The sequence below is a fragment of the Dermacentor albipictus genome, chromosome 1 (assembly GCF_038994185.2).
Source record: "Dermacentor albipictus isolate Rhodes 1998 colony chromosome 1, USDA_Dalb.pri_finalv2, whole genome shotgun sequence".
Lineage (NCBI taxonomy): Eukaryota > Metazoa > Arthropoda > Arachnida > Ixodida > Ixodidae > Dermacentor > Dermacentor albipictus.
In genome coordinates, this window is record NC_091821.1 from 500538407 (window position 1) to 500564546 (window position 26140).

Consider the following 26140-nt stretch of genomic DNA (forward strand, 5'->3'; position numbering starts at 1 on the left):
GCGTGTATTCTGTATGAATACCGTCAATTTTTCTCACTTTCTCCCAGACTAATTTACTTGTTGTGCGACTGTTTATAGAGCTCACATATTTCACCCATGATGTTCTTTTTGCTATCCGTCTTTCCCTTCTAGCCTCACTGCGCTTTTGTTTAAAAAACAATAAATTTTCGAAAGTTGGGTACCTGTTTAGCCGAGACCATGCACAGTTTTGTTTCCTACGAGCTTTATCACACGCATCATTCCACCACGGTTTTGGTCTACGTGGAAGCTTCCCTTGTGAGAGTGGTATGGAGTTTTCAGCTGCATCTAAAATTTGTTTGGTTATCGCATCACATAAGTCGTCAATATTGAGTGTGATGACATCATCAATCCTTATTTCGGAGCTTTCCAAAAAAAGAGACCAGTCTGCTTTACCCAGCTTCCATCTCTGTCTTCGTGCTGGCATTGTTGGAGGCGCGTCGATCGGCTTGAGTATAATAGGGTAGTGGTCGCTGCCACGTGGGTTTTCCCTCACATCCCAAGTAAAAAACCCGGCAAGTGACGGCGTGCCACAGGAGAGGTCAATGCTTGAAGTAGATTGTGATTGAGCAATAAAATATGTTGGCTTTCCATCATTAAAAAGGTACAAATTGCAGTTGTCTAAAAATTCTTCTACCATTTTGCCCCTTGCGTCAGTGTGGCTACTGCCCCAGATGTTATTACGAGCATTAAAATCACCCAATAAAAGGAAAGGTTCTGGAAGTTCGTCCACGAGATTTTCTAGTTCTTTTCTTGTGATATTCTTACCTGGTGGTAAGTACAGGGAGCATACTGTTATTGTTTTTTCTATCTGAACCTTTACTGCAACAGCTTCTAGGTTGGTGTTAAGCTTCACTTCACGTACTGGGACTCCTTGAGCAACCACTATAGCGACTCCTCCGGATGCGACTGAAGACTGTTCCCTATCTTTTCGAAAGATGCCATATCGACGCAGAGGTTGTTTATGGCACCCTTTCAAATGAGTTTCTTGCAAACACATAAGAGAAGCCTCAGCGTCCTCGAAAAGATCGTAAATGTCATCTATATTAGTTCTTAAACCACGGCAGTTCCACTGCACAATAGTAGCCATATTTGATGATGTGGACTATCAAGTACTTCACGAAGAGATTCTATGTAAAAGGTCACAAAGATTACATATGTAAATGAGCAAGAAACTTGCTAAAATGCTTTTTAGGTCACGTCTCCTTGGCAGGGGGAATGACCGGAAGTCTACCCCCTTTGTGTTTTCCAGGGGGAATCCCGGACTTTTTGGTTTGCCTACCAGATGTAGGCTCTTTTGTTTGATTCGTGTCCGGCGGACACACTTTCATAATATCATCGCCCTTTGGGCGTTCATCGTTGATGGCGCTTGATGAAGGTGCCGACTTCTTGGAAAGAAAGCGCTCCTTCGGCACCAATGGTACACCCTCAACTTGTCGCAGTGATATGTCATGTGCCAAGTCTAGCTAATGATGATTGCGCTTACCATCTTTCGAATACTACGCGAACAACTCTTGAAGACATACCAAGCGGTCTGCATGCACCCAACATTCTTAAGCAGATGCCCCATTTCATTCCTTTCATCACTTTCCATCCACACTTCCACGAAAAAAAAAAAAAAAACAAGCTACAACCAAACTTGCCTTGCCTTTATTATTTGTAGGCTTCATAATAGTTTTGTTCAACAACAACATAAAGGGCGCCTTTCGATTCTTCTCATCTGCACTCATGGGCACGCAACAAATCGTGAGTGGCAATGATAGTGGCCACGTTTACACTGATAGGCTAGAAGTGCACCCTATTCATACGCCGACGCTTGTAACGCAGCTAAGATATTCGCCCAGCATTAGCGGAAACGTGCCGTATTAGGATAGTAGTGAAGACAGATGCTGCAGTTTCCACAGCATGCCCGCCATGTGTTTCTATGTACCTGGAAGCTAAGTGCGCCCATCTCTGTCTCCCCAAAGTGGACATGGCTATGTCATTGTCGCAAACTTGCTGATATTAATGATATTATTCATTACTGATACGGAAGAAACTGTTTCAATGCGCGTAATGTACTCATGAGAAGAGAGAGAGAGAGAAACAACTTTATTTAGTCGCCTGCAGAACGACACCATGACTAAATGTCGCTGCGATGCGGGCCCTGACGTCTTCTCAGCGGGTGGTCTCTACTCAACTCGAGCGTGTGTTACTCCCGCGGTCGGTCGCCCTGAGGGGCAACATTCCGTCGATTTCACTCGGCTTTTGTCTTTCAAGAGCCGCTGAGACCTGCTGGACGGCTCAGGTTTGGATTTCGTGGTCGTAGCATTCCGCTGCAGCCGCGAGTCGTGACGTAATCGTTGTACTTGTCGAAGCTTCGTCGGCGAACTTGGTGCAATCCCATAGGATGTGCATCAGGGTGGCCTTCTCCTGCTGGCACACGCAGCAAAAATCACTCACATATACTTTTGGGTACAGATGATTCACTAACACTGGGGTGTGTAAGGAACCAGTTCGTAATCGTCTGAACAGCACCGCCTCCGCTTGGCTCAGCCCCGGGTGCGGGGGTGGGAAAGTGCTTCGAGCCAGGCGGTGGAACTGTGTAAGTTCGTTGAAAGTCGTCATGCGGTCCTTGGCACTACACCACGTTGGACGGTCGGTTGCAGCGGTGCGGTTAGTTAGCGCTCACGCCACTGCGTGTGCCATCGCGCTGTGGTTATCGTGCTTCTCCGACGCATTGTTGCCCATGTGCGCCGGGAACCACTTGATTTTAACATACCTATTCTCTCGTTGTAGGTCAGCCGAGCACAGAACACGCACAGCCTCACCACACACTTTGCCCTTGGCATAATTCCGCATTGCACTTCGCGAATCACACAACACCATTTGGCACCCGGGGTCGGCAATGGCCAGGGCAATGGCCACCTCCTCCGCCTGACGCACCTCTCGGACCTGTACGCTTGCCGCTGCCCTCATCGCGCCGGACGACGCCTCGATGACGGTAGCTACAAATGCTGCGCTGTCTCCCTGGCATTCTGCCGCATCCACGAACCTTGCCTGCTCGTCCTTGGCGGGAAAATCGATGAGGGCCTTGGCCCTCACCGCTCTTCTCTCCTTGGTAAACTCCGGGTTCATGTTTCTCGGGATGAGGTCTACCCAAATCCGGTGCCGGGTCCCGTCCGGAACACGAACGTCGCTACTCGCCTTTTTCGCCCCGGGCGAAAAAGGCGAGAAAAGGCGAGAAAAGGCGAGGTTGCCCAAGTATTGTAGTATGCACCTGCCAGCTTCGGTCATAGAGAGCCGCTCCAGCTGGGCGGTTCGTTGCGCTTCTGCAATTTCCTCGAGGGTATTGTGAACCCCCAGGCTCAGGAGCTTGTTGGTGTTTGTACGCTCGAATAGTCCGAGCGCCGCCTTGTAAGCTCGGCGTTTCAGGGCATTGATCTTATGCTTTTCACACTGCATCCAGTTGTAGATGGCTGCAACATAGGTGACGTGGCTGATTACGAAGGAGTGCACAAGCCGAATCAAGCTTTCGAAAAAAAATAATAATAATTGCGTTCGGCGCGTTCGGCTTGCTCTGCCGGCCGTCATTTTTGTTTTGGTGTCCCGCACGGACAGTGGCAGCCGCGTGCTTCTCATCCCGCAGCAAATACAGGATAAAAAAAGAAAATCTTTCTTTTCATGGGAAATTTAACCCACGTAATGATCGCAACCCTGAATTTGCGTCAAATTTTTTGACAAAAATGTGCGATCATTATGTGAGTAAATACAGTAATTTGTTTCCAAGTCAAGGTAGTTATAATACCATTTTCTTCCCAAATGTACTTAACAGTGAAGGTAGTGTGCGTCTTGGCGTCTGCAAAACATGATCTGTATGCCGGTATGGTGAGAACACCCAAAAAGAAGAAATTATATTAGGGGGTTTTATGTGCCAAAACCATTTTCTGATTATGAGGCACGCCGTAGGACTCCGGAAATTTCGGCCACTTGGGGTTCTTTAATGTGCACCTAAATCTAAGTCCAAGGATGTTTTTACATTTCGCGCCCAAGTGTACGGTGAGAACCACCTGTCTTCGCTGCGGGTACGAGTATCATTTCTTTCGCATTTAACTCGTGATGTATGCTTTGAAAAGGTTCTACAATTTTCGGAGCTGAAGAAAAAAGAATACAGTAGCCGGTATTCATAAAGGTTAGTTACTCCTACCATTGTATTTATCAGAAAGTTGCGCAGTAGAATGAAAATAAGGTACATTCGCTACATGTCGAAGTTCTCGTTTTTGAGGTTGAAGAAGTGACTGAAGATTACGTTTCGTGGTGGTATTCCACATAAGTGCACAATAATTCAGGTGCGATTCAAACAATGCACAATATATCTGCAACTTTACTTTCTGTGGAAAAAAAAAGTGATGGCAACGGCATGATACACCTACAGCGGATGACAGTGATGTTGTAACGACAGTGGAACCCGCTTATAACAACATTCATGTGCCACAAAAATTCCGTTGTTATAACCAATAATTGTTATAACTGGGTTGCATGAAAAAAAAGAGTAAAAAATGGACGATGGCATAGCTGTTCCAAAAAAGCTATAATGGTGAGGAGGCCACTTCCCCACCACTTTCCTCCATCCGGCTTCTGATTGTGTTGAGTTGTTTAACTGTTTAACTCTGCTGTGCACTCCGATCGTGTAAGAAGCCGCGGCTGTCGGTGTTCAAGAATGGAACTGCTATAATGACTGCAAAGAAGGGTCACGGGTAGCAAGTGACATATGAGCTCCACTGAGGCATCGCTTCGGTGGGCCCGAAAGGCACCTTTTAAAAAATGCGGGAAGGTTGCCATGGCAGCATCTCAGCTTGAGAAATATAGAAGAAACACTGAAGCGAGGTTGCCACAGGCATCTCGCCACGTACTTCCCACTATCTTGCACGAGAAAACCGCATGTCCGTCAGCCTTGCTTGCTTTATGCAAAGCTTCCCGAAATCCTGCTCAAAGCATCCAGGTGCTCTACATTGTGAAGTGGAAGGTCCCTTGGGAAACAAACCTGTGAGGGACTGAATTATGTACAGGACCTCCCGTGGGGACAGTGCTGAGGCAGCTTGTCCTACGCACCAGCACTGCCGTCACGGTTGTCACTGTCACTATCTGATGCGAGCATGTTCGCGATGATCGCCTCATTAGTTAGAAGCACTTTGTTTCCAAATCTGTAGCATGCGCTTTCTTTTCACCAGCAACGTCGTGCATTGCCAATGATCAGCAGGCGGATCAGTCATCTTCCATTTCGGCGGCAAGTCAAACGAGGCTGAGAAACCACGTGACCAGGAATGACTTCGACGCAACAAAGACTAGCACGAGCGACTTAATTCATTCACAGAATTGTGCAGAATGAGGGCCATAGAATGAAGAACCAACTTTGAGGGCTGAGTGAACGTTCTGGGAGCAGCACTGGCAGCGTTGTCAGCACAGTTGGTGCGATCCATTCGTGTTTCGGAGGGTGGCGCGGCGCAGAGCTATGGGCGCAGCCCATTCGTGCTCGTAGGGGCGGGAGGGCGACGGGAGAGGTGCACATGAGGCTGCGTGTATCTCTCATGTAGAGAAGCACGTAGCGGCAGTTGGGGTGGTGGGCGATTTTGCAGCGGCTCGCGTTTCACTTTTTCTTTCTAAGGATTTTGCATTCCATTACCTTTTGGCGCAGACACCCAGTAGCTACACCTCATCGTTATAACAGATAATATGACATGGGGACATTGCAGTAAGCGGGTTATGTCCCCATAGAAAACATACAAAAGTTGATGGTGCAGCAGCTTTTCATTGTTATAACTGATATATTGTTAAAACAGGTATCGTTATAAGTGGATTCGACTGTAGTTCAGTGTGACATGTCCAGTTCACATCTTCTGAAAACGTAACGCCCAATACTTTGTATTTGCTCGAAGTTCCAATGGGCGCACCATCCAAGAATGATTCATGATGTAAATGAGACTATTTGCCTCTTGCCTTGAATAATATGGCCTTTGATTTAGAGTTATAAACTGTTAGAACTTCATTACGAGACCAACTCGACAAATTGCAAACGATACTGCGAGATCTCTGTAACAGATCATCAAGATCATTGAGAGAGACAAACAGGCTCCTATCGTCAGCGTATCATGCAATGGATGCGTTACTTCCTATTTCATCAATATCGTTTACATAGATATTAAACAATATCGGGCCCAGAACGCTACCCTGTGGCACCCCTGATTTAATTTCTCTATAGGAAGAGCAGTATTTTTCTATAGCAATGCAGTGCGTCCGCCCAGAAAGATTAGATTAAAGCAACTGACTTGCCACACCATAGATGCCATATCCTTCTAGTTTACTTATTAAAATTTGATGACTTAAATGATCAACTACCTTGCTATAATAAATAAAAATACCCAAGTTAGTTTTCCCGCATCAATATTATTAATTATTGGCTCCTTTTGACGTAACAAAGCAGTTTCAGATCACCTGTCCCGGTGGAATCCATGTTGACAATCAGAAAGAATGTCATTCTTTGCAAAGAAATTGTTAATACAAGCAGAAATCAGCATTTCTAAACTGAAAAAATTCTGATAAAATGGAAATAGGCCTATAGTTCCCAATGTCATTTTGGCTACCACCTTTGAAAATAATTGACACCCTTGCTTTCTTCATAGCTGTTGGAGAATGGCCAGATTCCAGAACAAGGTTAAGCACAAATGCGAGATGGGCTGTGATGACATCAATTACACATTTTATATGTCTGATCTGAATGCCGTCTGCATCAACAGCGTTGCTGTTTTTTAAGCTAAAAAATGTACAACAAATTTCAGCATCATCAGTCGGCTTGAGAAAAATGCTATGCATACATCTCTTAACAGCAGTGCCACTGACCGCATTGTTGAAACACTCAGTTAAAATGATGGCCGACACTTTTTCATTGTTCACGGTTATTTCACGAAATTTGCGGTTCACATTTCCCTGTCTGATTGCATTATTGATAAGTGCCCAAGTCTTTCCTGGATTTTTTTTCTGCACGGCTGCAAGGAGGCTTTCGTAATAAAGTGCTTTAGCTTTCTGCAGTTACTTATTTAGTATATTCCTTAACTTCGTAAATGCAACAAGATTGCTTTGCTGACGCATACACAGAAATTTATGGAACAGCCCCCCCCCCCCCCCTTTTTTAGGCATACTAACATGCTGAGGCTGCACCCAAGGCTTTCTAATGCGTTTTTTTTTACCTTTCCTGTTTTAAGTTGAAGAGACAAGTTATATAGGCGACTGAATATGGACAGAAATTTGTTGTATGCTTCACTAGCATCATTTTTTGTTATAAAGAGAAGAAGCACTTTGTAATTGTGGAAAGTAGCATGCTCTAAGAGTTTTTCAATAAATTTTAAGAAATTAGATATATTACCAATAGGTCGTTGGTACATCACAACAAACAGGTTGTTGTCGGACTTAACGCTTAGCACTTCGTAATGTGACGTGACGCAGGTGAATTCCTCACGCACATCACACAGTACGCCCCGCTTGACATGCAATGCTACACCGCCCCCACGTTTGCCAGTACAATTCATAAATAAATGTTTGTAACCATCTATGATAAGCATTTCACTGTGTTCCTGATACTATGTTTCAGAGAACGTGATGTCAAATGGAAAAGTAAACTCAGCAAGAAACATCGTTAGTATGTATGTCTTGCTTATGGGCAAGTCAATGTGAATTCACGTGAAGTGCGTAAATGTTTCTTACGTGTGCAGGCAGAGCAATTTCATGTGGTAAGCTATATTCACGATACATCGTGTAGTCAAAAGAAAGCAAAGTTTAACTTCTTTAGACACCGCAATTTAGGCGGTCTCTTGAAGGTCAGCCTCTGAGGCAACATGGATGACACTACTGGCCTCAGTATTGCGTGCAGGTACTTTCCCATTTCGCGTCCAGACAAAGCGCCATTGACATTCGCGCTTTCTTGCTAATGCCAGTGATAGAAGACATTTTAAGGTCGTACCGGTGCTGGTTAACAAATACTCTAGGATCATCAGAAACTCCAACCTGGTCGTTTCGCACTTCAGCCTTCCACCCTTCTTCGAGAACACTGTTCCTCTTCTGTCTGCTCTTAAACTGGACAACTACGTTCGATTTGCCAGCTTCTTACGTGGGCACATGGTGACAAACTTCAATGTCAGAATGAGTTATAGGCTCACCTAGTACATCGCCAATTTTTTCAAGTTCAGCAATGTGTTCATTGTCCTGTTGCACAAGTCCCTTAATTTCTATATTGGACCTGCGAGAGTATCGCTCCGATTAAACAACTCTCTTCTGAAGTTGTTTTCACTTTCATTGCACTTAGGACCTTAACTCTTCATTAGCCTTTCTCAAGGCTTCCCTGTCTTCTGTGGCTTCTCTAAGCCTCTTTTTCATGTTCTCAGACTCTTCGTTCATAAATTCAATGCTCTCCATTAGAGGACTTCATTTCAGCACGAAGTTCTTGGATTTCGCATCGGTTTGCAAAGGAAGAACAATACCAGTCGAAACAAAATATAACAAATGTACAAGAGATACAAAGCAATACAGAAAGGCATCAGTGACAGCATAAACTATCTAGTTACAAAGCATACATACTTTGCACACCAATCTGCAGTACAGGGATCAGGTTTTTAGTGTTGCGCCGATCAGCTGTCACTGCTGCCAAGTGTCGGTCCAGCAGTGGCAGCTGGCTTTTGTTCCGCTTGTACTGATGATGTTCTCTGTGGAAGAACGGCCAAGGAAGCAACATAAGCAAAGCATTCTGGTTGTGTCAAGCCTGTTCAAAACGGGGAAAGTAGGTTGTGGGAATTTTACTGTACTATAAAAAAAAATTATTAATTATTCTATTTTATTTATGTATGATCATGTATACGTTACTGCACGCATTAAAAAAAGTTATGTCACTTTAATGTTGCGTAAAAATGTAAAAATGTTTTCTCAGTGTTGGTTGCTCTGAACAATTTAAACCTGCAATAAAAAAATGTGCCTGACGCATTTCCATAAAAATGTTAATCCTCAAAAGGTTAAAGTAATTTGCATAGGCATGTGCAGCCTGAAGTTTAGGTGGAGGCTGGCCTCCCTGCTTATGGTGTGCAAGGAGATGACTGTGCCTTGCCCTTTCGTACTTAAAAAAAAATTTTATTTAGAAATACCTCACAGGCCTACAAAGAGGCACAGGGTGAGGTACATATGGCACAGTTTATCACAAAATACAATCCTAAAAAGATATCAATGCATAATGCAATTCAAATATTGGCACAAAATGCTGAAATTTGCATATGTACAGAAAGATGTCAAAAAAAAAGAAAAAGGAATCAACAGATTAGCATCGTACAAAAACAGCAAGAAGCATCACATAAAATTTGCAAGAAATTTGCGTTGAGACAATATACACTGCATAATTAAAAAAAAACATAAAACAAACACTTGGCATGACGCGTGCCAACGCATTGAAAAAATAAATGTAATGGGATTGATAAGTACCTGTGTACTAACTCAACCCTACGCACAGTGTGGAGAAAAATATTTGACCAAATTACTGCAAAAGGCATCATGATTTCTGAGCGAAGCAGTTTGATCCGAAAGGCTTTTCCAGAGACGGATAGCGTGAAGCAGTGGTGAAAAGTTAAATGCTTGTGTCACTCCATATACACGGATATAGCTGAAGTTATTGTGCAATCTGTGCCATGTGAAGACGTGTTTCAAGCATGGTAGGGATAATCCGTCAGAGTGAATGAATTTATGGAATAATGACAGCAATGCAATATCACGGCGAGTACTCAACAACTGCAACGATAATTCGGCTTTGATCTGTGTTATGCTAGACTGGGCGCTGTAATTGTGAGTAATGAAATGGCTTGCCCTGTTCTGAATGATTTCCAACGCTTCAAATAGGTATTGCTGGTGTGGAGACCAAATGGGAGACGCGTACTCAAGCTGGGGTCGCACGAACGTTAAGTAAGCCATTTTACGAAAGGCGGATGGAACACTGCACAAGTTCTGGCACAAAAACCCTAATGATTTGGATGCATTGGCAGAGACACACGTAATGTGCTCAGACCACGATAGGTTAGGTGTGAGGTGCACGCCAAGATACTTATATTGTGCAGTCAGGGATGTAATACGGTTGTTGTGGTAGATAAACTGCAAATTGACAGGTTTACGGGTGAAAGACATTGTTTTACATTCGGCATGTTTAGTGTCGTGACCCATGTAGTACACCACTGGTTCACTATCTCGAGGTCTCGTTGGAGCATTGTATGATCATTACTATTGGTTACTGTGTGGTAGATTATGTAATCATCCGCGAATATTCATATGCAAGACGATATGTTGTTAGGAAGATCATTTATGTAGATTAGAAACAACAGAGGCCCAAGGACGCTTCCTTGTGGCACACCAGAAGTAACGTTAGATTTTGGGGAATTGAAGTCATTAACAGAGGTAAATTGCTCTCAATTAGATAGAAAGTTATGAAGCCATGACAGTATAGAGGGGTCTAATTTTAACGCAGATAATTTCGATATGAGGCAGCAATGTTCAACACGATGAAATGCTTTGGAAAAGTCAAGGAATAAGCAATCAGTCTGCAAGTAGTGATTCATGCTGTGGTGGATATCTGTTGTAAATTCAAGTAACTGTGTCTCGCACGAAAAGCCTTTTCTGAAACCGTGTTGATAGCAGAAAAGGAAACTGTTAGATTCGAGATGGTTATAAATATGTGAAGCGAGACATGTTCGAGCATTTTGCAGCAAATGCAGGTAAGCGAGATGGGCCTATAATTTTCACTGGAGTTTTTCTTTCCGTTTTTTATGAATTGGTACAACTTTTGCTATCTTCCAGTCAGAAGGAAGCATACCAGACATTAAGGACTGCCTAAATATATGAACCAGGATGACGCTTGAAACAGAAGTATTTTTTTTTTTAAATGTTAGAATTTATTCCCTCAATGCCACAAGAAGACGACACTGTAAGGTTGTTTATTAGTGAAGCAATACCCTCGACCATGATGTTTATCGATGCCATGTAATCGTAATCAAAATCAGGTATGAAAGGTACATTTGAGCTATCCTTACTTGTGAACACGTATGTGAAAAAGGAATTGAAAACCGTTACACACTCACTCTCAAAAAGAGCGATTGCATTATAATCGTGCAATAGAATGCGGTTACTCTCTACACTAGGGCTTATTGTTTTCCGAAACTGTGATGGATTGTTTTTGAGTAATTGTGGAAGGTCGTTAGAAAAGTGCTTATCCTTGATGTGCATAGAGCAATCCAACATGACTTGAGGTAGGCTCTGTATTCACTACACGATGAAGGCGTTCCAAAGCGCTTTGCACACTTGTACAGATGCTTTTTTTTATTCTTCATGCACTTAAGAGTTTTTGTGAACCAAGGATTCACTATATTATTACTGATTTTAATGCGAAGAATGTAATGTCAACTAACAAGGACATTAGGGCGATAATTTCATTGTCGGCGCCTGTATCCTGAAGAAATACTCTTTTTATGGAACATCTCTTGCCTATTCCTACTCTGGAAATTCTGTTGTCAGCCCTGGTTTGCTGATGCATCTGCAGGCACAATTGGGCTGAGCATGGCTCATCAACTGCACTCGGTGTTTGGCATGGATGCCTCTGCGCAAGCTGTCGAGGATGCCGCTTACAACGCTCAACTAAATGGTGAGCATCACAGAGGGACACGTTGCATTATTGCACATTTTAAAAGAGTTGTAAGGTCTGTGATTCTTTTAGGATGAATATACTTGTAACAATTATTTTCTAATTCGTAATGAAGATTTAATGAACATTGTGTGCCGAATAAGCCACAATCTGGCGGTGCGTGACATAAAACATCACACTCATGAAAGGAGTTGGGGCCCTTCTGTTTTTTCTCTCCACTTGAATATGTGTTGGTGTTGCAGTCTGAGCAGTCACACACTCAAAAACTAAGGAAAATGTCTGACAAGCACTTTGGTTACATTTTCATTTAACTAAACTGAAAACACTGAAAAGAAATGTTGAGACACGCACTCTCTTAGCTTGATTGGCAAGTTTGGTCAGCATAACTTTGCACGAGGATGACAGAAAAGAAAAGGATGAGAGCACCACTGGCTAACTACCAAACTTTATTAAACAATAGCAGGACAATAGAAAGAAGTATTCAAGCTAATAAACTAGGAGGGCTTAGGAGTAAGAATTGACGGCAGATATCTTGGTAACCTTCGGTTTGCCATAGACATTGTTCTATTCAGCAACACTGCAGATGAGTTACAATAAATGACTGAGGACCTTAACAAAGAGAGTGTAAGAGTGGGGTTGAAGATTAATATGCAGAAGACAAAGATAATCAAATCAAATTAGTTTATTTTCATCTCAAGGATGAGGGCAGGCTCAGGATAAAAGTGACATTAGTCACTTGAGGGGAACTCGAGCCTCCCTGATACGTGGAAAGCGTTGTGGACAGATGAACAGATGCCATTCATGGCAAGAAGGGGTTAATATTTTACAAGTCATAATAAATATAGATTCATCATGAACTGAAGATATAGATACACAGGTTCCTTTATGGTTAAATTACACAGTACAATACATGAAGACAAATTACAACATACACTGAAAGTTTAGTTAGTGATAAATAATATTGTGTTGATGAAAGTGCTTCCCTAATAACACGTGCACCACATTCTTCAATTATTATCCCTTTTTGAATTAATTTGTTTAATAAAACAGGAACAGTGAAGCAAAGCATTTGTCGGCCAAAGTGTGTTCTGCACAATAGAATGATCCAGTGTGGTTAAGGACGAGTAGGCTATGGGATAATGTATGGTTCTAGTTGAAAAATATCCAAAAAAGTGCGATTGCTATTGAGCAGGAATTTTTTATATCTTATTGCTAGGCAATACTCGTAAAGCTGATGAATTGGGATAATGTTAAATCGCTTAAATAATTCACCCGTGTGTGCATAATAGTCAACATTTGCAATGTGCCTAATCACCTTTTCTGTAGTTTGTATAGTCTGTTGAATAGATTAGCAAGGGAACAAGAGTTCAGGATCGCCAGTCAACCTCTAGAGTGTGTGAAGGATTACGTTTACCTTGGTCAATTAATCACATGGAACCCTGATCAAATTCACCGAATATTAAAAATTGGTTGGAGTGCACACGGCAGACATTGTCAGCTCCTTACTGGAAGCGTGCCATTATCATTGAAAAGGAAGGTGCACAATCAGTGTATTTTACCAGTGCTGACATATGGGGCAGAGACTTGGAGGCTGACAAAGAAGCTTGAGAACAAGGACCTTGCAAAGAGCGATGGAATGAAGAATGCTAGGCATAATGGTTAAGAGACAGAAAGAAAGCGGTTTGGATCAGAGAGCAAACAGGTATAGCCGACATTCTAATTGACATTAAGAGAAAAAATTGGAGCTGGAAAGGTCACGTAATGCGCAGGTTAGATAACCGTTGGACCACTAAGGTTACAGAATGGGTACCCAGAGAAGGGAAACGCAGTCAAGGATTGCGGAAGACTAGGTGGAGCGATAAAATTAGGAAATTCGCGGGTGCTAGTTGGAATCGATTGTTGCAGGACAGGGGTAATTGGAGATCGCAGGGAGAGGCCTTCGTCTTGCAGCGGGCATAATATAGGCTGCTGCTGCTGCTGATGATGATGATGCACAGGACTTATATAGCAATGCATAGAAAGGCAAAGGATTTGGAAAAAAAAAAGTGAAACTTGCGGATTTAAGTGACATTGCTATGCACGCAGGCACGTACCCATGGGGGGGCCCGGGGGGGGGGGGCCCGGCCCCGCCCCCGAAATCAAGTGGAATACCCCCCCCCCCCCCCCACCCACGCCACCACTCCTCACACATTCCTAAAGCGCCGCCAGATCAATGTTGAGACTTCACAGCTGTTCATCGGTCAGCATTATGCTGCCTTTTTCACTGCTTTTAGATGGCGGTAGTATCGGCATCTCTTGTAATGTGAAGGACAGTTTTCTTGTAGATTCCGCACCCGCGCGATTAACTCGAGATGCGTTCAGTTGTCACCATCTATTCAACCGTCACGTGCATAGCTGTTGCTTTTGTTAGTTCAACCTTCTTTGTTTAGGCTGATCCTGGGACCAGGAGAGGGATGCGGCTGTTACTCAGCTGGTCTGTACTCTCATGGAACGAGTTGCGGCCGGAGAAAACTCCAATTTCGTTTAACTTATCCCTTTGCTTCATTGTTTCCTTGAGTTACGGCTCGCCGCGACGCTGGCAGATGCCCGGAACCATATACACGTGATATGGGTTAGATAAGGTGGGAAATAAAATAATGTGAAAGAGCGTCCATCATGAAACCCTGCAATAACCCTTAAACCCACAAGCAAGATGACTGTCGCCCGTTACCTCGTCTGTTTTTCCCTAACTGTACAGCACTTTTCGTGCAAAATTGGCAACTGGAAACAAAAATAGCAAGGAGTTGAGAAATTAAGCGATCTGCTAAGGGAGAGAGCCAAGGCAACTACCAAACTCCAAGCAACAGCGAATAATAAAAAAGTTAACCCTTGTCTATGAGAATATTTATGGATCAACATCTTTTTATTTAAAAAGGAAGTAGAGAAAAGGCCACCGGAAGTGGAGAACAATTACTTGTTTTGAATGACGCTTCTACAGTTATCGGTCGAACCGCCTCACGTAGCCACTTCTCTGCTGTGCTTATGTGGGTGTTTTTCTAACCTTTCGCAGTGAGCGCAGTACGTCTAGAATCGCAGAGTCCTGTGCTCTACGCAGTTATATGGGACTGGTGGCCGCACAGCGTTAGGCAATTCGCGGAACTGTCAAAACTGATCAACAAGGCGAAAATAACTGATATTCGAGACTATAACATGAGAAAAACTGAAGAAGCCGTAAAAAATGAACGCAGCCTGAAATCAGTAATAAAGAAAACTGGCATAGGACAAACCATGATGTATGCACTAAAAGATAAGAAGGATAATATCAACAGCAATCTCGAAGATATGGTAAAAGCTGCGGGAAAATTCTAAGGTGACCTGTATACAGTAGCCGGAGGAGTCACGATAGTCCACTTAAAAACAGTAATGAACAGGATACAGAAACTCTCCTATAACTAGCGATGAGGTCAGAAGGGCCCTGCAAGAAATGAAACGATGAAAAGCGCGGGAGGAGAAGGTGGAATAACAGTCGATTTAATCAAAGATGGAGGAGACATAATGCTTGGAAAACTGGCGGCTCTTTATACGAAGTGTTTATCGACTGCAAGGGTCCCAGAAAACTGGAAGAATGCAGACATTATACTAAACCACAAAAAAAGGAGACGTTAAAGAATTGAACAATTATGAGACCATTACCTTGCTCCCAGTATTATGTAAAATATTTACCAAAATAATCTCCAATAGAATAAGGTTAACACTGGATTTAGTCAACCGAGGGAACAGGCTGGCTTCAGGAAGAGATACTTTACAATGGATCACATCCATGTCATCAACGAGGTTATCGCGAAATCTTCAGAGTACAGTAAGCCTCTCTATGTGGCTTATATAAATTACGAAAAGGCATCTGATTCAGTAGAGATACCAGCAATTGTAGAGGCACTACGTAATCAAGGAGTACAGAACGCTTACGTAAAAAGCTTGGAAAATGTTGCTACATGCGTGAGGTATTTCTTTGTTTGAACGAGGCGCGTAGGCGCCATCACTCCAGAAAAGAGGAGGAAGAACGAACTGGGCTCGCGCTGTGAATCTAACCGGTCAGCGCTGCAACCGTTGTTGTAAATATAATCTGTAAATAGTTTCTCGTCTTACTGACTCGTCTTTCGCGTTAGAATATCTACGAGGTTCTACAGCTACCTTAATTCTACACAAGAAAAGCAGGGAGATACCTATAGAGAAAGGGGTCAGACAGGGAGACACAATTTCTCCAAAGCTATTTTCTGCGTGCTTAGAAGAATTCAAGCTATTAAACTGGGAAGGCTTAGGAGTAAAGATCGACGGCAAATATCTCAGCAACCTTCGGTTTGCCGATGACATTGTTCTATTCAACAACAATGCAGACGAGTTACAACAAATGATTGGAGACCTTAACAGAGAGAGTGTAAGAGTGGGGTTGAATATTATTATGCAGAAGATGAAGATAATGATAAATAGCCGGGCAAAGGAACAAGAGATCAGGATGGCCAGTCGGCCACTAGAGACTGTGAAGGAGTACGTTTACCTTAGTAAGATCTTGATGAGGGCTAGTTGGTTCATACTTAGAACCGAGGTTGAACAGCGCGAAAAAGACGAGGACACAAGGAAGTCTGTGGTATTTGTTTCCTTGTGTCCTCGTCTTTTTCGCGCTGTTCAACCTCAGTTCTATGTTTACCTAGGTCAATTAATCAGAGGGAACCCTGATCATGAGAAGGAAATTCACAGAAGAATAAAAATAGGTTGGATCGCATACGGCAGACATTTCCAGCTCCTGACTGGAAGCTTACCATTATTATTGAAAAGTAAGGTGTGCAATCAGTGCATTTTGCCAGTGCAAAATGTCCAGTGCCAATGCATTTGCCAGTGCATTTCCCACTGCATTTTGCCAGAGCATATGGGGGCAGAGACTTGAGCGCAAGTTAAGGACCACGCAAAGAGCGATCGAACGAAGATTGCTAGGCATAACATTAAGAGAGAAAGAGAGTGGTTTGGATCAGAGATCGAACGGGTATAGACGATATTCTAATTGACATCAAGAGGAAAAAATGTAGCTGGGCAGGTCATGTAATGCGCTGGTTAGATAACCGTTGGACCATTAGGGTTACAGAATGGGTACCAAGAGAAGGGAAACGCAATCGAGGACGACAAAACACTAGGTGGAGCGATGAAATTAGGAAATTCGCGGGCGCTAGTTGGAATCGGTTGGCGCAGGACAGGGGTAATTGGAGATTGCAGGGAGAGGCCTTCGTCCTGCAGTGTACATGAAACAGGCTGATGATGATGATTATGTGATGGTGATGATGATGATGATGAAGGTGGTGGTTTGCGCCCCCCCCCCCCAAAATCCTGGGTACGTGCCTGTATGCACGTGAGAAAGATAATTGATTTCTTTTTAACTATGATGATTGACAGCATGCTAACGCAGGAGCTGCTTCTCTCGCATATTGCCGCCACTTCTAGGATGACACATGTGTCGTCGTCTGTCTTTTTTCTAAAGACACGTATCTGTTGAAATATGGCGCTGCAACCACCACAGCTACAGCAATGTGCTGCCGAGTGGCTTGTCACTGCATAAGCATTCATATTATCTTTCTTTCAAACTTTACTTTCAAACTTTATTTCGCAGTTTCCTTTGCACAGAAAAAGAAAATGCAAGGGCAGGAACAAAAAGCTGCACAATCGCAGCTTGACGAGGTTCCTGTCCCCTGTCTTTGACAAACAGTTGCAGAACATTCACAAAGAAAATCAGTTACATATGTGCAAAAACACTTTCACATTATACAGATATTGATATTCACAGCAGAACAATTATAACATTTGTATACATATATTCACATGCGCATCTACACCAACCAAGCATCTATACATATTTGCATCTGTACATGTAGGCATACATCTGTAAACAGAAAAAGGTGGAGGAGAAAAAAAAAAAAAAGATCATGCACAAATGACAAGGAGCACCTGAACAAAAACGCTTTAAAATACCAAAAATTCAACTCAATGCAACGGCAATGTTCAGCGAAAAAAAAAAAAAAATGCGGAACGATGGAAAAGCGAGGTTTGGAACATGCTAAAAAATAAAATGAATAAAAAAGAAAAAAATAATAATCATGGCAAATGTTATTTATAAAATTTGACCATTATTAATTAAATTAAATTTCAGTGCCTTTCTCGTAATAGCATTTAGTTCGGTATGGGAAGCCTGTATCACATTTAATATTTTGGGCACCTGGTACTGCAATCGCCTGAAACCATAATTTGTTCTTGTGAAAGGTAACACCCATTGGCTCTGTTTTCGGAAATCATATAACGCTTCCCTTGATTTGACTAAGTTGCACAATTTTGTGAAAACGTTGTTGTTACAGCGAAAATATTTTTTAATTTTTAATACTAGGTTATAATCATAGAAATATTCAATAGGGAGCACATTAAGAGCACGAAATATCTCGAGTGTATGTGCATCAAACGGTGCGTTAACAACATGTCGGACAGTTTTCTTTTGTAATGTTTTTAAGCTTCGTATGTTTGCTTGCGATGTCGTACTCCACACTAAATTGCAATAGCTAACATGTGAAAGGAAAAGACTGTTATATAACATTAGTTTTACTTTAGAGGGCAGTATGTGTCGTAATCGACAGATTATTCCACATGCTCTCGCCAAAGTGGACATAATACGCTCAACGTGTGCATCCCAAAATAAATGTTTGTGAAAAATTACACCTAACGTTTTGACAGTATCAACTATTTCTATCCTTTCTGTGCCGAGGTAAAGAACAGTATTGCAGTTTACTTGTTTTTGTGGTGGCGTAAACAACACAGCCTTAGTTTTATTTGCATTAATTGCTAATGAGTTTAGATTGCTCCACTTTTGCAATAAACTTAAAGTTTTATTTGCCATATTTGTAAGTTGCACAATATCGAGTGACGTGAAAAAAAGGCTAGTATCATCCGCATAGACTATGAACTGTGCATGTTGACTGATATTCGTTATGTCATTAATATAAATGTTAAATAAAATCGGTCCAAGTACACTTCCTTGTGGAACGCCTTGTGTTAATTCTCTTGCTGAAGAAAGTTTTGATCCTATTGCGACGCACTGCCTTCTGTGCTCAAGATATGATTTCAAAAGTTTAAGGGGAGTCCCGCGAAAGCCATAATGGTTTAATTTTGTAGATAGAGTATTATAGTTAACCGAATCGAAAGCCTTGGAAAAGTCAACGAATACACCTAGAGTTAACATTTTGTTCTCAAAGTTGTTTAAAATTATTTCTTTTTGCGTCAGCAAGGCAAGCTCTGTAGACATTCCCTGCCGGAAACCGAACTGCATATCTGTTAGAATGCTATGTTTATCACAAAATGATCTAATCCTTGCGCAAATGATCTTTTCGAGACCCTTCGAAATTACAGGAAGTATAGATATTGGTCTATAATTTGTTAGCTCGTTTTTGTTTCCGGACTTAAATATAACAATCACTTTGGCACGTTGCATTTTCTCAGGGAAGACGCCGTTTAATAAGGAAATGTTAAAAATGTGAGTAAGCACATGCAGCAAATGATCGAGCACAAATTTAATGGGTTTAATCTGCAATCCATCTATATCGCGCGATGTGCTGTTCTTTAAAGACATAAAGGTCGCGTATACTTCTTCTGGTGTAGCAGGTTCAAAAAAAGCTGTGTAAGCATTGCGACTACCCAGAAAGGAAGTTGCATTTATGTTATGCGTGCTTGGGGTTAAAGACGTAAAGTGTTCGTTAAATTTGTTAGCTAATTCTTCAGCACTAATTACTTTGTTATCAATTGTCAGTTCTAATTCCTGCTTATTATGCGATTCCGGCAGTAGAAGTTTATTTACTTCACGCCAAACGACATCACTTCTAGTTCCCGCTCTATTAAAAACGTTTTCAAAATGCCTGTTCTTGGCATTTCTCAAGAATTTATTCAAACTGTTTCTGTATTTTTTAAAGGAAGTGAAGTCCGCAGGATCCCGAGTCTTAAAAAACCTTGCATACAAAGAATTTTTTTCGCGGATCATTCTGAGGCATTCATCAGTAAGCCACGGTTTCCTAATCTTTCTCGATTTTTTAAGTTTTTTGTACGGGAAAGAAACTTCGTAAGCTTTTAGAAGTGTATGGATAAATATATTATACGCTTCATTTGCGTCTGTGCAGTCAAGTACAGAGCTGAAATTAATTTTTTTTATTTCCGTTCTAAAAGTCTCTAGAGTTTTCTTATTAATTGCTTGAATCTGAAGTGGCTCAGAACGATGATACCTCCAAAATGTGCGATTAACCTTACATATCATGTACACGGGCGAGTGATCTCCTATGTTTCCTTCAATTACACCAGACTGCACATAGCCTTCCGAGCTATTTGTGATGAACAAATCAAGCAAGCTTTCGGAATTGGTACAAATTCGTGTGGGTGCCGTAATTACGTTTCTGCAGCAGAAAGAATCAAGAATAATCTGCAATCTTGCAGACTTCGGCGTATTTACTAAAAGATTAATATTAAAATCCCCGCCAATGACAAGTTGCAGGTGATTTGTGCTGATGTAGCACAACAATCTTTCAAGAAACTCGAAAAAATTGTCAATCTCGCCGCTAGGGGGACGATACACAACAGTGAAAACACACTTGTGTGATTCTAGACTTAACACTTCGTAATCTGTTGTCGATGCAGAGTAAGCTGGAAGCACGCTACATGAAATTTGATCAGATACAAGCTGTAATACACCCCCGCCACACCTATCAGAGCGGTTCAAATAAAAGGTTTGGAAACCAGGCATTCGAAACACTTCTTCCTCTGACCTATACCATGTTTCCGTTATCATTACATTGTCAAATTGAAACGGGAAGTCACCGAAAAGCGCGATCAACTCGTCATGCTTGTGCCTAGCTGATTGTGCGTTACAGTGAAGAAATGAAAGGCAATCGCGCGAATTCGGCTTTATGACGTCTCTTGGTAAAACTGTTCCCATGGTGCAAATAAGATATGAAACAGATCAATGAAATCTATGTAGGCGCGTCTACTCGCACATCTTTTGCACATCTGCCTCGCTACCAATTCGAATAACATTAGATGTTTCCGTTTTCCGAGCCAAAATTTTACCGCCCTTCACCCAAACAAATCGCCAGTTCAGTTCCCGTTTCTTAGCGGTGGCCATGCCCAGAAGTTTCTTTAGCTGCGGACAAAGATGCTCGTTTACATATATTGCTTGCCGCTTGCCAAATCCTAGGTCACAGGAATTAATTCTAGCCTTCCGTGCTTTCTCAAGCACCTTTTCACACTTTGCACGGCGGTTGAAAACAACCACAATGTTCTGCTCCATGTCCGCCCTTCGTGACGCGACTCGATGACAAATGTCAATGTCTTCCTTCTTAATTGGTTCACCCACTGCGTCGCCTACTTTGCCTAGCACATTAAGTAGATCTTCAGCTTTCTCATACGGAATTCCCTTAATTTCGATGTTCTTGTTTCGAGAGTATTGGTCTTGAACAGTGACCTTGAGCGATGTTTCATGCAATTGTTTTCTTAGTCCCTCGACTTCCTGCGTGAGTGCTAGTTGCGATGTTTTGAGAGCTACATTTTCCGCTTTCACTTTTGAGCAGTCCTGCTTGAGTGTTTCGAACTCTTTGTTGATAAACTCAAGACTATTTTTAAGCTCCCTTATGTCCTTGCGCAGTTCCCGCGCTAAATTTGACACTTCGGTTGACATCATGAAAAGCAGTCAAAGACAACAGTGGTTTGGCAACAGAGGCAGCAAGCTAACAAACAAATAAGTTTCACTATATGGTGAAAGTCTCAAACCTGGGAAATTAAACAGGGAAATGTCAGACGTCCTTCCTTCGCGCTGCCTCTGCTGCCAAATGTTGCTTCTTCGATGCGAGCGTGCTTTTATCCCAGGCTCCGGTGACGACAAGTTCCACGTGATCCAGCAGGTTCAGCAGGATCAGCTGATACCGGACGGTCTGGCCGCACCCACTTGAGCAGTGGCCACGCTGCGCTTGTCTAGTATTCTTCTATGACGGTTTGTTCTCGATAGACCTGGGAAATTAAACAGGGAAATGTCAGACGTCCTTCCTTCGCGCTGCCTCTGCTGCCAAAATGCTCTCCTGCATGCTCATGCTCATGCTACATGCTCTCCTGCTCTTTCACTAATACACTGGCCAGTATGGCCTATCTAACAGGCACTACACAAGAAAGGCAACATATAGACCGAACCCACTTCACATTCAGTATAATTGTTCTTATGTTTAAGTGCAGTAGCAAACAGCAGCTTTGTTGTTTACATGCTGCCACATGGAATATGCCTTCGCAGGGTAGAGCACACGTAATACCTCGTCTCTTTGTGATATTCTTGAAGTTGTGGCTTAGTTCGTGAACACCACCCTCGTGCAAAATTAGGCTGGCCCACCCTGTTGGTATGCACCAACTAGCTCAACAAAATTCCCTGTTAGCCTGGCTTGGTGTGCTCTCGACGCAGCTCAAGTTGTGTGCAGTCACTTGTGGCAAAGGCTGGCATGTTGCAACCACTGTACCCGTAATTACTGCCCGATGATTGTAAGCGTGGCAGTGGCAGCTTCGTGAAGCAGGTATCGCAGGGCACACCCCGCGTCTGCATGTTTTCCTACAGGTTGGAAGAGCTCTGTCACACGTGATGTGTGTGCAGCGGGTGCTGCGGGGTGTCTCCTTCGCAGGCATTAGCAATGTGCAGTACCAGGTGGGCCGTGCTGAGCTGCTGCTGCCCGAGATGCGCCACCTGTTTGTTGCCGAGGAGCTTTGTGCTGTCGTCAACCCAGGTCGGGCAGGGCTGAGTAAGTGGATCGCCACGTCAAATGGCTGTTGGGGCAATTTTCCATCGTTGCTCTGTTTCACTAAATCCACACAATGCAGTGAAAGCTGTGGGTCGGGTCAGCCCATTGGAAATGAGAGCCACTCAAGCGCCTGGGCAAAAGGAGTAGGGCTTGCCCATTTTGTTTGTGCCAGTCCTGCACGCAAGTTTATGGAACTCGGAATGCCCGTGATGCGGCCCGATTTCCGTCTGTCTTTGCACACACGATCACTTTACTTTTAACTGCAGCATCATGATGAACTCAGCTTGTCTTCGCAGTCAGCACTTCCATGCTGATAGAGCAAGCACAGAAAATGGGAAGACAGACAGTAGACCACACGTACTACAGCACATGGAGGAAGCTACAGCAGCTAGGCTCAAAGAGTGTATGAGGAGGCTATCTTGAAATGCTGATTGCGATATGGTAATGCAGATTTATGGTCATATTCGATTCTAATGCACACGCAATTCTTGGACCCATTTTATTGGGAAAAAAGTGTGCGTCAAATTCGAGTACCGTATTTACTTGCATAATGATCGCACTTTCTTGTATAGGAAAAATTTTATTTATTATTCCATATTTGCTGCGGGATGACAAGCAGGCGGCTGCCGCTGTCAATGCGGGACACCAAAACAAAAATGGCGGCCGGTGGAGCAAGCCGAATGCGCTGAATGCAATTTTTTTCTTCTCGTGAGTACGCTTCGCGCATTGAAAGTTTATTCCATATCAGTAATGAATAATATCGTTTCTATCGTCAAGTTTGCAGCAATAACGTAGCCATGACCACTTTGAGGGGACAGAAACAGAGATGGGCGCGCTTAGCTGCCAGTGACAAAAACACATGGCGGGCACGCTACGGTAACTGCGGCATTTGTCTTCACTCCTATCTTAATAAGGCATGCTTCTGCTATGGGTGGGCGTATATCTTAGCTGTGTTAAAAAAGTTGGTGTATGAATAGGGTGCACTTCTAACGTATCAGTGTAAATGTGGCTACTGTCATTGGCGCTCACGATTTGTTGCGTGCCCACGAGTGCAGACGAAAAGAATCTAAAAGCGCCTTTTTTGTTGTTGTTGACCACAACCATTATAAAGCCTACGAATAATAAAGCCAAGGCAAGCTTGGTTGTAGCTTTCTTTTCATGGAAGTGTGGAAAGTGATGAAATGGGGCATCTGCTTAAGAATGTTCGGTTCGTGCAGACCACTTGGTATGTATTCGACAGATGGTAAGCATGATCATCATTAGCTAGACTTGGCACACGACATATCGCTGTAGCAAGTACAGGGTGTGATCACTACACAGGAAAGGAAAAAAAAAATGAATTTCGATGACAAAATTTTGGGGTGCAATCATTACGCGAGTGCAATCATTGTGCAAGTAGATATGGTAAATGCATTATGAATGAAGTTTCACTGTAACATGTGAGTCAACAAACGTTAGATGCACGGGACTGACGCTGGCGGAACTTTCATTACAATGTAGCTTTAGAATAAGCTTGCTGGGCTTGGCCTGTTCTGTGGTTTGGACACAGTCATTGCTATATCAACTAGGCTTCACTAGCTTCAGTTTCGAGGGGGCGCTGGCAACATGGCAGATGACCATGCTGCGGGGATGCTGGTGACATATAAAAGCCAAAATATTGCTATCTTTGCTTTACCTGTGCAGGCAGAGTCTGAATTATGGAACGGTGCTGTAAGGTATATTAAATTTCGGTTGTCCTCATGTATTAAGCTTATGGAGCAAGTGACAGCCCCGCAAAGAAGTAAAAAAGAGATGCGGATCCGATGCACTGTGGGAATCGATGCAAGCAAAGCTATGTATGCTGTTTGCTTTGATTGAAGATAACTAGCGGTGATGTTGGCAGCAAATGTGTAATTTCTTCAGCATTTTAGTCCGGTACGAGAGTGATGAGTTGATATTAAATGTTACCTTGCTTGCACTACTGCTGTGTGTCTGTGTAGTCCACAGAACACACAGGGAGACAAACATATCTGCTTGAGGCGTGCATCACTGTTCATAATCTGTGAGAGTTGAGCATTATCACTGCCTCACATGGCACATTGCATTGTGGTAGAAGTGTTAAACTTTAATTGAATTATGGGGCTGTACGCAGTGGCGCAGCCAGAAATTTTGTTGAGGGGCGCAGGGGTTCAAGTTGCAGCTCGCCCTCCTTCTTAAGAGCAAGCTTTAGCTCGGGTCCTCCTATCTATCTAAATACATGTAAAAGGAGAATTGGTTTTTCTTGGCAACCACTGCACTAAATTTAATGAGGTTTGTTACATTTAAAAGAAAAACCTAAATTCTAGTGACTATTAGTTTTGAATTTTTCACTTAGGTTGTCTTTTTTAAAAATTAGCCAAAGTCGCAAATTTTCAGAAAACGAAACTATCAAGTTTAAAACTCTGGGTCACTCAACAATAAAAAATGATATCACAATTCTGTGAATTGCATCTAATAGTACATCTACAGTGGACAAAATTGATATGTTACATATGAATATCAAGAAATTTAGTATTATGGAAATACGGCTTTTTCAGAACCCTTGTACTTGTACAACGTAACCACTTCACAAAATACGAATTGACATACCAAATTTGTCTGCTTTGACTGTTATAATAGATACTGTTTACAGAACCTTGATATCTGTTCTTGATGCAGAGCTATTAGTTTGTAAACACCGTGCTTCTATTTTTTCGTATTTTTCAGAGTATTTTAAACAAAATTCAGGCCCTATGTTAATATTTCACTTCCAACAGACACTAGAATTTAACTTTTTCTTTCAAATTCAACAGATTTCATTAAGAGCGATCCAGGGGTTATCTCAGAAAAGCGTTTCTGCATTTGACATGTATTTGAACAGGCCGGGTTGGAGTTGGGCCTGAGCTAAAGCTTCCTCTTCCTCTTAAACAATTTGTCAAGGGATCAAATACGAATTCTTGAATGCTACGCACTATCAAAACGAGTAAAATATGTATTTTTTCATAAAGGAATATACTCGTATGTGCCAAAAATTGTGCCAAAAATAACTGATATCAATGCTTCCATGTTTTTGTCTATTTAATAAGTAAAGAAAATATCACACAACTTTACAACTATATCAGTTCAAAACCAGCAAAGCAGTGCATGCCGCTGATATGAAAAATGTAAAGGCCATGAAATGAACAAGTTGAGGACAAATATGTCAATGAAACTTTGTTATTCTAGAACCTGGTTTCCATTGTTGTACATATGCAACAGCCAGTAAAAAATATTAATGAAGCTGTCATTTAATTCAACGTATTACGCAGGGGCAGCTGTCGCTACTCGTGTATCGTGACTAACTGCACCAAAATTATAGCCGCAACAGAGAGTATGTATAAAAAGCAGGAGTTCTGCAATATTATGAGGGCGAGTCAAATCAGAGTGAGTCAGTGTGAACATATGACAAATGGGGCACTTTAAAAGTAGACTCCATGAGCATTCAGACATTGGTCCCATTGACTAACGAGTCACGTTATTCCCGTCTCATAAAACTCCTTGGGTTGCTGCTTCAAAAAGTGTGTAAATGGATCTTCCACGTCATCGTCTGGCATGAATCTGGTTCCTT

At 42.4% G+C, this 26140-nt stretch overlaps 1 protein-coding gene across 4 annotated transcripts in view; it reads left to right on the forward strand.

The window, feature by feature from the left end:
• Nucleotides 1-26140, forward strand: part of LOC135909363 (tRNA (uracil-5-)-methyltransferase homolog B-like) — a 92063-nt gene that overhangs the window by 60193 nt on the left and 5730 nt on the right. For 3 of the 4 annotated variants that reach the window (XM_065441313.2, XM_065441315.1, XM_065441316.2), the window contains exons 11-12: nucleotides 11612-11713; nucleotides 22420-22536. In XM_065441313.2, the coding sequence (XP_065297385.1) occupies nucleotides 11612-11713; nucleotides 22420-22536 (219 nt within the window). The remainder of the gene's footprint in view (nucleotides 1-11611; nucleotides 11714-22419; nucleotides 22537-26140) is intronic. The other variant, XM_065441314.2, reaches the window with a different exon arrangement.